General features: G+C 39.6%; 2 protein-coding genes across 9 annotated transcripts in view; both read left to right on the plus strand.

The window, feature by feature from the left end:
* The window catches only part of ppp1r13ba (protein phosphatase 1, regulatory subunit 13Ba), a 36,268-nt gene extending 28,415 nt beyond the window's left edge, over nucleotides 1-7,853 (plus strand). For 6 of the 7 annotated variants that reach the window (XM_052580839.1, XM_052580837.1, XM_052580838.1 and 3 more), the window contains 12 exons: nucleotides 975-1,171; nucleotides 1,650-1,790; nucleotides 2,111-2,303; nucleotides 2,916-3,047; nucleotides 4,056-4,165; nucleotides 4,267-4,699; nucleotides 4,798-5,549; nucleotides 5,763-5,900; nucleotides 5,988-6,121; nucleotides 6,226-6,392; nucleotides 6,503-6,702; nucleotides 6,832-7,853. In XM_052580839.1, coding sequence (XP_052436799.1) covers nucleotides 975-1,171; nucleotides 1,650-1,790; nucleotides 2,111-2,303; nucleotides 2,916-3,047; nucleotides 4,056-4,165; nucleotides 4,267-4,699; nucleotides 4,798-5,549; nucleotides 5,763-5,900; nucleotides 5,988-6,121; nucleotides 6,226-6,392; nucleotides 6,503-6,702; nucleotides 6,832-6,873 — 2,639 coding nt within the window. In that variant the 3' untranslated portion in view covers nucleotides 6,874-7,853. The remainder of the gene's footprint in view (nucleotides 1-974; nucleotides 1,172-1,649; nucleotides 1,791-2,110; nucleotides 2,304-2,915; nucleotides 3,048-4,055; nucleotides 4,166-4,266; nucleotides 4,700-4,797; nucleotides 5,550-5,762; nucleotides 5,901-5,987; nucleotides 6,122-6,225; nucleotides 6,393-6,502; nucleotides 6,703-6,831) is intronic. The other variant, XM_052580840.1, reaches the window with a different exon arrangement.
* Nucleotides 7,854-8,618: 765 nt separating this feature from the next.
* Nucleotides 8,619-11,051, plus strand: sdsl (serine dehydratase-like). Of its 2 annotated transcripts, none has more exons than XM_052579999.1 (8): nucleotides 8,619-8,762; nucleotides 8,955-9,122; nucleotides 9,403-9,445; nucleotides 9,652-9,791; nucleotides 9,910-9,998; nucleotides 10,096-10,323; nucleotides 10,405-10,529; nucleotides 10,617-11,051. In XM_052579999.1, exons 2-8 carry the CDS (start codon nucleotides 8,970-8,972, stop codon nucleotides 10,805-10,807), a joined length of 969 nt encoding a protein of 322 aa, XP_052435959.1. In that variant the 5' UTR covers nucleotides 8,619-8,762; nucleotides 8,955-8,969; the 3' UTR covers nucleotides 10,808-11,051. The 2 variants fall into 2 exon arrangements, with proteins under 2 accessions (XP_052435959.1, XP_052435960.1); XM_052580000.1 differs by lacking the exon at nucleotides 8,619-8,762 and adding an exon at nucleotides 8,813-8,835.
* Nucleotides 11,052-14,552: the final 3,501 nt, after the last annotated feature.

The following is a 14,552-nucleotide window of genomic DNA, read 5'->3' on the forward strand; positions in this document are numbered from 1 at the left end:
AGGGTCACATATGTCCTTAAACCAAGGACTGTGTTAACACAAGTCAACATGAAATCAGAATTGAATATCCTTTTCTCCTCGCAGTGACTGACTACTCTTCTCTGATTACAAATATAAATCGGCACAAGGGTTGGGCAAAAGTTTATCTAATGTCCAAACAAGTTTAAACCTCTCCCCTTCAACAACCTGTCAATTACATGATGATCGCAGCAATTAGCAAATTATACTGATCCTATCAGTTCCCAAAGGACAAAATCAAGTCTCCACCCTACATTTTTTACTTGTCCAAGAAGCCATTTCACTTGCATATACGAGCCAAAATTGGTCACAGATTCTGGTTCGTTGGGTCGTGCAATCTTTTAAATTTCAGGGTTGGATACTTGCTAGTTCAGACCCACAAATATATCAAGTCACAAGCCCTTCAGCAAGAAATATTTTGTTAGGAGGATTGTCCCTTTAATAGGTTCATATCACCATTCCAAGGCAACTGTAAACAAGAAAGTTACTCTAAAGAAATCAAACCGCTAGTTCTTAAGCTAACAGTTTCTACTATTGTTAGAACACAAGTGGAATTTCATCCCTTGCTCCAGTTGCTTTTTGCTATCCACTCCATCTGTGTTTCTGGCAGTGCATCAGTCGGTAGGAACTTCTCTCAACTTTAAAAGGAGGAGTTCTGGTTGGGGTGTGGAACAGCCTGGGGTGGATTTCACCCCCCTCAAGACATTCATGAGATAAAAACAAAGATCACAATACCATTCCTCTCTATTTGGAATTTGTCTTATGACATGTGGACATGGGGAGTGGACATCTGGCCAAGAAGCAGTTTGCACTGGACCTCACTCCTACATACTTGCTTGAACACACACCCACTTGAAAAATCCAGACACATGTATGAAGTGTATCAACCATCGTGCATCCATTTGCACACAAAGATAGTATTTTTATAATCGGAATGCTTCATGTGTGTCTTTCAGCTGCAGAAATTGAGCATGTTAGCAGCCTGTTCCAGGAAAAGCAGGCAGAGCTGCAGTCAGCCATGCTTAAGGTGGACCATCTCACACAGCAGCTAGACGATCTGCAACGGGGACGTCTCAATGGACTGCAGCCTCTGGGGGGACCGGTGACCAGTAATGCTGCCCTGGAACTACGCAAACTCTACCAGGAACTGCAGGTAGGGATTTTCTGCAAAGAGAGATTGACATTATTTGTTGGTGGTAATGCGTTTTGTTCAATTGCAGTCAGCTCATGATATCTAATGACCAAAAAATATCCACAATTTTTCTGAAAAAAAAAATTCAACTCAGTTTATCTTAAATATATGAGAAACATAATAAACAATAAACTTTCGTTTAATCCGTTAACGCTGTCTGATCATCAAAAACTATTTAATTCCCCAGTGATTTTTTTTGAAGGACTTTGATTTGAATGGGCTTTCCTGTTTTGCCACACTTGTTTATTCTTTCCTCAATTCTCTCTGAAGTTGTTTGTGGTACATTGAGCCCCACAGTGATAATGCATAAAATATTCAGATTATCAAGCGTGTTTTCAGACTCCAAAGATATTAGTTGCATATGTGACATTTGATGAGATGGAAAAATATTCAGATGCAAGTAACAAAATGACGCGTGTATGTTTGGATTAACATTTAGATCCGGAACAAGCTAAATCAGGAACAGAACAGCAAGCTACAGCAACACAAGGATATGCTTAACAAGCGCAACATGGAGGTGACCATGATGGACAAGCGTATTGGGGACCTCAGAGAGCGTCTCCACAAGAAAAAAGCAGAGGCAAGTGAAACAGCCTGCAGCTAAATTGCCACGTCCAGTTTGTGCACTTGATCTGTATTATTACAATGAGCTGGATTGTTAATCATTGTTTTTTTTGTTTGTTTTTTTTAAAGATACCCTAGATTTGGTAAAACCCTGTGATTTAAGAACAAAGAATTTCAAAGCAAAGTGTTTGACCCCCAGAGGCATACAAAATTGCATTCAGTGATATTTGTTGATATATATGCTGAATATTTTTAGGTGTAAACACTAGAACCATGTTGATTAGCCTTGCAAACTTGTCTCTATGGGGTTTGATTAACTAATCCTCTTCTCTACAGCTTGGCCGAATGAGTGGTCCTCCCTCCCCTCAGCCCACCCCAGGCAGTTCCGGGCGAGTGGCAGCAGTCTGTCCCTACATCCAGGTCCCGGTGCCCGGGCGAAAGGAAGGAGGCTACAGTTTACCGCCTGATCCCCTGAAGCCACAGTCTCTCTCCACCTCTGCTACAGTCAACCATGCTCGCTCCAAGTCAGGTCAGTCCTTCAACCTCTACTTTTGCATTTGTTGCTTTCCAGGACTGTGATAAAAAAATACTACAGAAATTATAGAGGTCTGTCCACAAGAATGCATCGTTGAGAACACTCTTGTTGCTCTCACACAGAAAACATTCATACAAAAGCTCTCTGTGGTAAAAATGACAAGCATCAAATGGGTTTACAAAGTTCATGACCCCATTCAGGAAGATGCTACTACATAAATGATGAAAGACGTATCATATGTTTGCATCTTGAAGGCTGTGTGTATCAATCACTTAACAGCAGAAAGCCAGCTCTGAAAACCACTGCTGTAAAATCATTTGTTCAGATCAGTTCTAATTTCTTTCTATGCTTCTCTCATTTTCCTATTGCCACATTATGCAGTATCAATTTCCATCTAAAAGGGGCAGCTCCTAAACCCCAAGTTTTTAAAACATATCTTTATTCAGATACTCTCATTAACGTCACACTAAAACATCTTTTTGTTTGTTTTTTCCAGCCTTTATTGCTAACATGCTTTTCCATTTTCTCATGTCTGTCACCTTTTCTACTCCTCCTCCTTTTCTTTTCTCATGCTCGTTTGTCACATATGTGGGGGCGGCGGGACAGAGGAAGAGAGGGTGAGGATGCCTGCAGGCCCATGGAAGGTCTCAGACTTAGACATCATAGTGGACCCTCTGGTGCCGACCTCAGGGCCTAGAGAGGGGCCAGAGGCCCCCACAGACTCCGACTGTACTTCTAGTGAGTTTTTCGGGCATGATATCAAGAAGAAATTGTTGATCAGAATATATAAAACAGGGCTGGACTTATATTTAAAACACAGACATTTTCTTGTGCTTGGCATTTGAAAACAGTTTAAAAGGTATGCTTCATTTTAAAGTGTAGCTAAATAATATATATAAAGACATTGTGAATCGATTCGATCATAAATTATTCACAAACACTGAGATAATCAATCTACACTAGCTTGCACTTAGTTTGTTAGTACCGATGATGTAAGTCATATAATGTCTTACCTCATTGGTACTGACAAACCAAGTGCATAACATGTGAATTTTAAGCACCACCCATTATTAATCTTAAAAAGCAGTACACTTACCATATCCTAGTAGTCACTGAAGTTAGATCCACAGGACTCCAAAAACCCTGAACTGAAATAGTGTAAAAAAAAAAAAAAAAAAGAAGTAGCAATTATGTAACGTTTTTTTTTGTCAGTAGTCTTGGAGATACAAGGCTGGCCTTACGAATCCAAAACAAAAGACTGTATTTATCCTTAAGCATATTTAATTACTAGAAGAATTTGACCCATGAAGAGAGAAAAAAACCCTATATTTGATATAGTTTAGTCCTTTGCTTCACTGCATTTTCCTTTGTAGGACTTGGCAGTTGACTTGCCAGTGAGTTTGATGGCGTGTCTGTCAGACGAATGGGATAAACATGCGTCATCGCCCATGGCTTTGACAAGCAGAGCAGTGGACTTGAACACATAGGCTTAGTAATCCATTTAACCCAAACAGAGCTGGATCTGGGCAGAGGACAGGACAAAAATATTCCCCACCTATACCCATGATTAGAAGTGTCCTGATGTCATAGGGGTCAGAGATGTGAGTGTAGTCCCATTTGAGACTCATCTCCTGCTTTAATGACCCATTGAGCAGGTCAGTCTGTGCCATAATGAGGCTGACAGGAGAAAGGGCATATACGTCTCTGTCTCTGTCCATCTAACTCATACCTCTGCACTTCCTACAGCTAATGATGCAGTCTGGCCCTCGTTCAGCAATAATAGGGTTCCTCTAAAACCTCCAGACTGGAAGGACACAAGTCAAGCTCATACCAGCAAGATGGGTACCTCAGACAAGGTGAGATTAAACAGTCTCCTTAGAGCTTAAGCACAAGTGTTCGTGTGAAAGACATCTTTGAGTCTTGTTCATGCTTAACACGTGGTTTTGTCTCTTTACAGGAAGCCCCTAAGCTGTTAGGGACAGTAACAGCACTGTCTAAGCAGCCTCCACCCATCTATGGAACTTATCCCAGTGCAGGCCATCACTCCACAGTCTGTGCCACCAGCTCTTTGCCTCGCTCTGCTCCTGGCACATTAGGCTGGCAGAGAGCACCCCCTGCCTCTGGTTCTTCTTCACAGCAGATCCAGCAGCGGATAACAGTGCCTCCCAGTCCTACACCTCAATCGGGGTCACCCCTATTCCATCAGGGTGAAAGGACAGAGCCTCCTCTTGCTGTGGCAGTACGTCCCTTTATTCCGGACAGGGGGTCCCGGCCCCAGTCTCCAAGGAAGGGTCCTGCCACTATGAACTCCAGCTCAATCTACAATATGTACTTGCAGCAGCCAACAGCCAAAAACTACTCCATCAGCAGTAGAGCTGCAGTTAAAGCAGGTAAGAAGTTGTTGCATTGTTTCCAGACATATGTATAGCTTTGGTGTTTTCTCTTCTTTTAAATGTAGTTTTTTTTTTTCATTGGCCTTTTCTTTCAGTATATGGAAAACCAGTCTTACCTGGTTCCACCTCTCCTTCTCCAGTTCCACTCTACCAACACTCCACCACAGATGAGGTTGACAGAGAGGTGGCCCAAGAAAGCACTCCCTTACCTCCACCCAGTGTGGAGAACATCCCTCGCCCTCTCAGTCCAACTAAACTGACTCCTGTGGCCCACTCCCCTCTCCGTTACCAAAGTGACATAGACCTGGAGTTGCTTAGAAGGAAATTAGCCAATGCTCCCCGACCTTTAAAGAAGAGAAGCTCCATCACAGAACCAGAAGGACCCAGTGGACCCAACATACAGAAGCTCTTATATCAGCGATTCAACACCCTTGCAGGAGGAATCGAGAATGGAGTTGGTGGTACACCCTTCTACCAGCCTGACAGTCCTATGAACTACATGGCCACAACCCTGGGCGAAGTGGACACTGCAAATGGGAACCTGATGGAATCAAGCATCTTAGCTGAACCTTCAGCAGAGCCAGAAATCCCAATCCCTCCTCCCACCTCATCCGTGTCACCAACAGCTGATGATAAGGAGAACCAGCTGACACATCTATCTAGTGACTCAGGGGGTGCCCAGTCTGCGGACACCTCAGACCATTCTCCTAAGGACAACAACAAGGACAATCATAACAACAACCACACATATTTTACAGACACACAATCTAGCTCAGTACCAGAACCTCATTCCCCTGCAGAGCAGGACACTACAGCACACCCAGCCACTCCTCCTGGTGTATCTACGGTGAGTTGGCACTAGGTTTTTTGGCTATGCTTGTCTAACGCCTTATTCTAATATACAAGCAAAATTGATATAAAGAGTCCTTTAATCTGGTAACATCTAGACAGTATGGTTTGCTTACCTCTGCATAGGAATGTATCTATAGTTTGACTTTTTTGCTCAAAATATATGTTATTCTTCAAAATATAAAGGCTAATAGAATTTTTTACATTACAGCTCAAGCGCACCAACTTGAAGAAGCCCGGCTCTGAGAGGACAGGTCATGGCTTGAGGGTTAAGTTCAATCCTCTTGCACTGCTTTTGGATGCATCTTTGGAGGGCGAGTTTGATTTGGTGCAAAGGATTATTTATGAGGTACAATTCAGCTTCCATACACCCCTTACACCTACTTTGAACTGGACTTAGGGGTTTTTCCTCCTCAACTTTTTTCTCTGTCCTTAGGTGGACAATCCTAGTACTCCAAATGATGAAGGTATCACGCCTCTCCATAATGCAGTATGTGCAGGTCACCACCATATTGTGAAATTCCTGCTGGATTTTGGGGTCAATGTCAACGCAGCAGATAGTGATGGATGGTGAGGACTATCACATTTGTCTGATGGTTTATCTCTTCACTTTGGTCTGCATTAGGGAATAACACCAATTAACCAGTTGCTTTCTCTTTCTCACTTGCGATCAGGACGCCCCTGCACTGTGCAGCGTCATGCAACAATGTTCATCTTTGCAAGCTGCTGGTGGAGTCTGGAGCTGCCATTTTTGCCACTACTATCAGTGATGTGGAGACGGCAGCAGACAAGTGCGAAGAGATGGAGGAGGGTTATGTCCAGTGCTCTCAGTTTTTATATGGTAATATCAGAAGCAATCACTGGTGTTATTTTTTTATTATTAAGGGTGTGTTTCTAGAATAATTGCTGTAAATTATTCTGAAAGGCTACTCTTCTTTGTTTCCCTTCCAGGTGTGCAAGAGAAACTGGGTGTAATGAATAAAGGGACGGTATATGCCCTGTGGAGCTATGAAGCTCAGAGTGCAGATGAGCTGTCTTTCCATGAGGGCGATGCTCTCACCATCATGAGCCGTAGAGATGACAGCGAGACAGAGTGGTGGTGGGCCAGACTTAATGACAAGGAGGGATACGTACCACGCAACTTGTTAGGGGTAGGATATCTGTATAGGCACATTTATTTTTAGACTGCACTGTTGTGCATTAAAATGTTTTGTTAAAATTTAAGTCACAAAGTGAGGAAAAAAACAACCCTGTAAATCTGTAATCTGTTGTCATTGTAGCTGTACCCAAGGATCAAACCCAGGCAACGTTCCCTGGCATAGGTGGCCAGAAGAGACAGCGCAAGCTCCTATAACAGCACTTGGCATGAAGCTGCGGGGTGGCGCTCTGCCCTGTCTTTGCCGTCACCACAACACAGAGCCCACAGGGGTGGCAAGATGATGGAGCACGTCTGGTGTCGGACAAGATGGATTTACCCAACAGTGGGGAATTCAGTGGACTTCTGTTTGCATCCCAGATTTTATTCGTCACTATGATGTGTTGTTTTTGCAGTGTCCCTCTTACCCATATCTCTGTTGACGAACGTTAGCTTTTCTGTCCTCATCCACAGTGCAAACCTCCTGAGTATATGTGTGTGTGAGTGTTTCAGTGTGGGATGTGACTGTCAGAATGGGACGTGGATGTGATGATAAGAGTTGGTGACAGAGAATGTAGTCTTGGATTCCAGTGTTTCGTGCACTGTGGTTTTTATCAGGCAAAAAGGAAACCGAAGTGACTGATGTTTCATTTCCCAAGGTTTAGGAAGTTGCTGATTCAGGGGAAAGGAAGGAAGGTGCTGGAAAGTGTTTAGAAGAGGGCCTTCAGGCTGGTCAAGCAACTGATGGATAATAAGGAAGTGGATTGGTCTGGAAACATGTATATGTTTACGTGTGGAGGATTATGTGGCTTGAGGAGGTGAAATTGTGGAGTCTTCTATGAGAGGATTTTAAAATGGATGCGAAAAACTGATGCCATAAAAACTAATTCATTGGCTGTTTTCCATCAAACAACATATCACAAACCTATATTCCTATGCTTAATTCAAGTCAGGCTTTTTTTTTTATTTTATTTTTTTGCTAAATCGTTTCCCTCTTTAAGGGATGTTTATTTATTTTAAATAAAATGATTAAAAAAAAAAATCTTTAAACAGCTTGATATAGGCTAATATGGCTGTCAAAACCGGCAGGATCTGCCATACTAGAGCCATTTATGCAACATGTCATGTATATGTGCACAATAAAATTTCCACATTGGGACAAAGGCACATGTTGTATTGACTGGATTTTTCCCGTTCTGTACAGGAATATGATGTGTACTGCACAGATAAAAAAAATCGGTAACACTTTAGAATAAGGTTCCATTAGTTAATGTTAGTTAACTACTTTCGTTAACATGAACTAAGCAAGAACAATCCTTCTACAGCATTTATAAGTCTTAGTTCATGTTAATTTCAACATTTACTAATGCATTATTTAAATCAAAAGTTGTGCTTGTTAACATTAGTTAATGCACTGTGAATTACCATGAACTAACAATGAATAACTTTATTTTCATTAACTAACATTAACGAAGATTAATAAATACAGTAATAAATGTATTATTCATTGTTTGTTCATGTTAATTAATACATTAACTAACATTAACTAATGGAACCTTATTCTAAAGTGTTACCAAAAAATTATATTGACAAATATCAATAAATGCAATACTGATGTCTTGTTGTGAAGTTTGTTAAATTATATTACTTAAGTGTTAATGTGTACTGTATTAATGAACTTGTTTAATTTTTTGTTGCTTAATTTTAGCCTGAAAATACATGCTTATTGTAACCCTCAAAGTAAAATAAAAAATTCGTAGTTGTGTAGGTTTACAAAAATGTCCATATTTATGGTATTTAATATAAGTTTAATATAATATAATATAATATAATATAATAGAAGTTTAATATTTAATTAGTCTTTCATTTACAAGTTTCTCACTTTCAAGTTGCGCACTTTGTTTCATGAATGAGTAACTTGCCCTAGTTTAACCTACATTACATAATTTTGCAAGCTGTCATGTATTATCTAACGGTCTTGGACATTATTTCATTAGTTCTAGGTTACTTATTGTCATTAAATGGACTTTGAACTTCCAGGCAGTAGATAGTCATATTACCTGCTCAACGCAACAGGTGAGAAAAACGGCTTTGTTTGTATATTTTACGTTTTAACTGAATGATTGCCTAAGACAAAAGAAAACCTGAGGTAACTCACTTTAAAACGCGAGAAGCCTATCCAAAACTTGTAATTGTTTGTGCGCTTAGTGCTTTACCATTTTGAGCATATTGTTGTACATATTTCCTCATCAACTGCATGCATTTCAGAAAATTTTGAGAAAAATGTCAAAGCAAAATGGATTTCATGTCGTCACGCCACTTATCGAAAGCACGGGCATGTCTAAGCGGATCGGGACCACCGTGTATCTGAAGATGGAGAGCTCACAACCCACCGGTTCCTTCAAAATCCGTGGAATAGGATACATGTGTCAAAATGTGAGGAAAAATACGGCTCCGTTTCTTAAAATGGTTGAAGGACCATAACTATTTTTCACTAAACATAACTCCTAAATGTTGTATAGCACTAAGTTGCATTTCAAAATGACAATGGCGTGTATATTCATATGTTTCCATGATTAAATTAAGTTTTAACAAAAACGTTTACGTCGAGTAGGCTACAGTAGTTATTGTACGTTCGCCCTGACATCTAGCGCTCATTAAAGGAACGACTGCAAATTACAATTCACATTCAAATGTATTTTTATTTCTTTGTAAGGTTGCAAGTTCAAACAAGTCAAAAGGTGTCATTTGTTCTTCAGGTGAGTGAAATGGTAATCATTTAATTGTATTTCCATTAAATATTTCTTTAGTAGCTACAGACTCCTTTGACCATTGGACCATTTAGACAAATCTAAAATGCAATTTTCACCCTCTCACCAGTTTAACACCGACATATCAAATTATTCATTGTGTTTACCAGCATTTTTAGATAAGAAAAAAATTCTCATTGTCTTTGTGTGTATAGGTGGGAATGCTGGTATGGCCACAGCGTATGCAGCAAGAAAGCTCAAGCTGCCAGTCACCATTGTTCTGCCCTCATCGACTCCCCAACTGGTAGTTCAGAAACTTAAGGACCAGGGCGCTACGGTCCAAGTTAAGGGCAAGGCAAGAGCAAAGTACCTCCACAGTTATCCTAAATGCCTTTATTCTAGATATGACGCAGTAACATTATCTTATCCGCCTCTAAACCATATACATGACAGATCTTTATCTGATATTGTAGGTATGGGATGATGCAAATGCTGAAGCCCTACGTTTGGCTCAAAGTGAAGGTCTTACTGTAATACACCCGTTCAATCATCCTCTAGTTTGGTGAGTTTGCAGATACAGCACTTTAAAGCTGTACAACCTAAAATTTCTTTCATGGTTTTGGACTTCTCAAGGATGGAAAGCTGTTCGAATCTTTTAGGAAAGGTCATTCCAGTATTGTGCGTGAGCTCAAGGCCTCACTGCCATCCAAACCTGGAGCTATAGTGGTGTCCGTCGGGGGTGGAGGTCTGTTTTGTGGGATCATGGAAGGTCTGGATGAGGTGGGCTGGGGAGATGTGCCTGTCCTGTGTATGGAGACTGTGGGAGCCGACTGTCTCAATGTTGCTCGGAAAGCCGGAGAACTGGTTACACTACCTGACATTACAAGGTACTAATTAAGAAATCATCTTGAATCCATTAACAATTTTCACTAAATGTTTGATTGTTTCTGCACATCTCCGCTTGCTAGTTTAGCAACATGTTTGGGAGCAAAAACAGCATGCCAGCAAGCATTTGAGTACAGCAAACGGCCCAGTGTTATTTCAGAGGTGGTGACAGATCTACAGGCCCTGGAGGCAGTGGAACTGTTCCTGGGTAGGTTCATCACGGTGATCAAGGCAATCAAACAGCTCAATAACAACAAAGCTTGCTTCACAGTCGATCTCTGTGTACTGTATTCAGATGAGGAGCGTGTGTTGGTGGAGTTGGCCTGCGGAGCATCATTGGCTGCAGTGTACAGCGGTGTCATCCAAAGGCTACAGGAAGAGGGACGCCTTCCTAAACCGCTTGACTCGCTGGTAATGATCGTGTGTGGGGGCAGCAGCGTGAACCTGGCTCAGCTGCAGCATCTACAGGCAGTCATCCGGAAATGACCACATCTTTAGATTCTCACATCTGAGATAAATGGTCAAAGCATCTGCTTTGAGTTGTGCTGACATGTTGTGAAACTAAATCAAAAGATAATATGGATAACCTGCGTTTTAAACAGCTGAGAGCAGCCTGTGTATCAGAGAAGTCTGTTTTGAGCAAACATCCAGAACTAGACAAAATCTTAAGATTTTCTGTAACACCTTGGTTTAGTGAAATTTTGTAATAAAATCCTTTATCGCCTCAGAATCTTGTCACTTACCACCAGTAACCAGCAAGTGGTGCTAACGTCTGTTTTGATATTTGTGTCCTAGTGTTCACACTTCAATAATTAAACAAATTATGACCAATGTTTTTTAGGACAGTAGTAACTTACTTTTGTTGTTGTTGCTGTTGAACCAACTGTATATATCTCTACATGATAATTACATGGCTACATCATAAAATAGATTAATATAAAATAATGCATTTTATTATCTAAGACAGACATTAAACTGTTACCTGTGTGTAAAAGTTAAAATAAAATAAAATTAAAATTAATTTCTCATGTTTGCCTGAAAGCAAGTCTTCAGATTAATGAAACTTATTTTAGCGACAGAATAAAACAAATAAAAAAATAAGACTATTGTGACTTATCTCATAATTCAGACTTTTCCCCCTTGCAATTCTAAGCTTATATCTTACAATCTTTATATATAAACTCTGAATTGTGAAAAAACTACCTGAATTGTGAGGTATTGCAAATTTTAAAAAAATCATTGGTGGAAACAAGCTTCTGTGAAAAAAATGTCTGAATAATTGTGAGATACAACTCAGAGTTACAAGAAAAAAGCAGAATTGTGAGGTATAAGGAATTTATTATTATTATTTGTCTTATTATTGGTGCAAACAAGCTTGTAATAATTCTCTCGAAATGTTTCTGGCAACTGTGAGTTGTGAAGACATAAACACACAATTCTGAGAAAATGGTTGAATTGAGAGATACAAACTTAAAGTTGAGTCAGAATTGCAAGAAAAATCAGAAAGGCACAGTGAGACAAAAAAGCACAATTATCCTTTTTTATGATAGAAATAAGCTTTTATAACAGATTTTGGAAGTGATGGAAAACTGCACACGCAACAGTGGAATGCAAACCACCGGCTGTAGCTCAGGAGCCACTTTGTTTCCAAAGGCTGCTGGACTTCATGATCCATGTTAATAGCGATGAAATTACCAAGTACTTTGTCATGTGATTGGAAAAAGGCAGGTAATTGTGTTAGCACAAAGACTGTGATTGTAGTAGCTACATTAAATGCTTTATGGTGCACTGGGAATGCTGGGCAGCATACAAGATACTTTACTGTGGTTAAGATATTGTTCTGTTTCTGACATGAGCAGCGTTCTTTTTGCATTGATTGATGATTGTTTGAAATGAGTGCTATATGAGAATGTTTATCTAGTTATACATTATTGAATAGCTTGAATAAGGGTAACGTTTAGGGTACCAGCTCTTTGTGGGTATAAAAGTTTCTGCCAAGATTAAACAGACGTAAACAGCTTTGCGATGTGAGTGCGTTTAAGCTTCTCACAGATCTCAGTCTTAAGGGTTAAATGCAGATCAACATTATGAGATTGATTCTGAGTCCCACAGAGGGCCCATAATCTACTCTACTTCTGGCTCTGTTCATCTGTACTCTTAAGGTTGATTTCAGGTTGAAACAAGCACAACAGCAAGAGTAACTTGTTGTTAAATACGCAAGGCAATGGTATTCTGCAGTGGAAGATAAAGCTTGAAGTTAATGCCTAAATTATGGATTTTTTGTGCTCTCTGTGAGGAGTTAAATGAATAAATGCTGTTCCAAACCCATGTGATTTAATTTATTTAGTGGACACCACAGCAGAAAATCCTGACTGCTCTTTTTCCATACAATGAAAGTGAAGGATGAGACTGTCGCAGCCTAAAAATGTATAGTAAAATATGATGGATATAAACCCTGGTTCGATGTCAGAAGCCATTTGTTCTTGCATGTCTCATAGTTAAGGGCAAACTTGGTGTTACTTGTTTTGATCTACCTTGTTTTAATGTGAACAAGCAAAGTTTTTTGAGCAAATAATACTTGCATTCTTTGTCTGTTTTTAACATAATGACTTAATAAGGCATAGAATATAGCGCACAAAGTGTATAGACTGCTTTTAGATGTTTATATCATAGTGCTTTACATCATTTTTGGGCCGCAACAGTCTCCTTTCACGTTCATTGAATGGAAAAGAGCAGCCTTGACATTCTGCCAAATGTCATGAGGGTTTGAAACATCACATGCGTGATTAAATACAGTAAGTCAAATACAAAAGTGATAGTAAATCCAATCCGGAAAAAATACATGCAGCACAGCTGTTTCCAACACTGATAATAAAGTCGTCTTTCATAAATGATTTCTGAAGGATCATGTGACACTCAAGACTGGAGTGATGGCTGCTAAAAATTCATCTGTGCCATCACAGGATTAAATCACATTTTAAGACACATTACACCAGAAAACAGTTATTTGAAATAATATTTTACAGTATATTTTTACTAATCTTTTTGACAAATTATGCTCAGAATCAGTAATTACAAGTTTAAGGGTCAAATAGGTGTTACAGATAAGTCTTGTAATCCAGACAGAATTTGGACTGAATCCTTCTGGCTTAAGCAGTTTGAAAGAGCAGTTTGTTTTTGAGCTGCTTATAGAGAGCTCAGACTTGTTTCCATTAGTTTCTGTGCAAGTAACGATATGCAGACCTGGGCTGCTTAAATATTTACACACCTCTAATGCTCTCGGCCTAGTCCTTAGAAGTGCTGCCCTCTCTATACATTAAACAGACTGTCCTTCCAACCATGACGGCTCTAGTCTGGCGTACTGACTCTGAGCTGAAGTGAAAGAAACAGCTTTGGCTTCTGAAAAGACATTTACTGACTGCCAAGACAATGAGGCACGATGAAAGCCAAGTTATGTGTCCTTAGTGAGTTTTTAGGACTAAAGATCTGTTGCCAAAATAGCTGAAGGAGAGATAGTGATTATGTACAGTTGTAGCAGGGAGTGGAGACAGAAACAGTATGACACGTTTGTTTAAATAAAAATAGAAATAAAAGAAGTGGAAAGTTTGCCTGGAGAAGTGAGAACAGAGAACGTTGTGTAGTTACTCTGGTTGTCATGTTCAAAACATCATGATGACAATCTCGTTGTCTTCTGTCTACCACAGCATCATAAATAATGAACCAATCTTTTTAATGTCTTGCCAGACTGCCAGTCTATTGCCATTAGTTATGGCATCCACTCCGGACATTGCAGGGCTCATGATCACTTTCGTTAACTCTACAATAATTAAATCTACCTCATCAGCTAATTACTCTTTACAGTGATGCTATAGCGACTGCAAAATTGGAAGTTTAAAGACAAAGTTCTAAAGGTGGCTGCGCACTTGTTTCTCTGACCCATAAGCTCTATTGCCTATTTCTATGAAATATTGGATATATGAACCTTACAACTTAATACTCAATGTTATTACAGTATTTACATCAATTATAACAACAACAATATACACAGTGTTTTAGCTATATCAGTCACAAGGACAATTAATAATAATAATAATAAATAACTATAAGACAACACTATGATTCAAAATAATTATCAATTATTGACTCTAATGTTCAGAGAGGAACTCTGGTGAGTCCTTTTTTTTTTTTTTTTTTTACTAACATTGATTCCTGTAAACAAATTAGAACAGGC

The sequence above is a fragment of the Carassius gibelio genome, chromosome B17 (assembly GCF_023724105.1).
Source record: "Carassius gibelio isolate Cgi1373 ecotype wild population from Czech Republic chromosome B17, carGib1.2-hapl.c, whole genome shotgun sequence".
Taxonomy (NCBI): domain Eukaryota; kingdom Metazoa; phylum Chordata; class Actinopteri; order Cypriniformes; family Cyprinidae; genus Carassius; species Carassius gibelio.

Bases quoted from the DNA above. Each gene is read 5' to 3' on its own strand.
- sdsl (XM_052579999.1), top strand. From the start codon at position 8,970: ATGTCAAAGCAAAATGGATTTCATGTCGTCACGCCACTTATCGAAAGC. The intron at 9,999-10,095 runs GTGAGTTTGCAG...CGAATCTTTTAG, and splicing joins TTCAATCATCCTCTAGTTTG to GAAAGGTCATTCCAGTATTG. The intron at 10,530-10,616 runs GTAGGTTCATCA...TACTGTATTCAG, and splicing joins GGCAGTGGAACTGTTCCTGG to ATGAGGAGCGTGTGTTGGTG.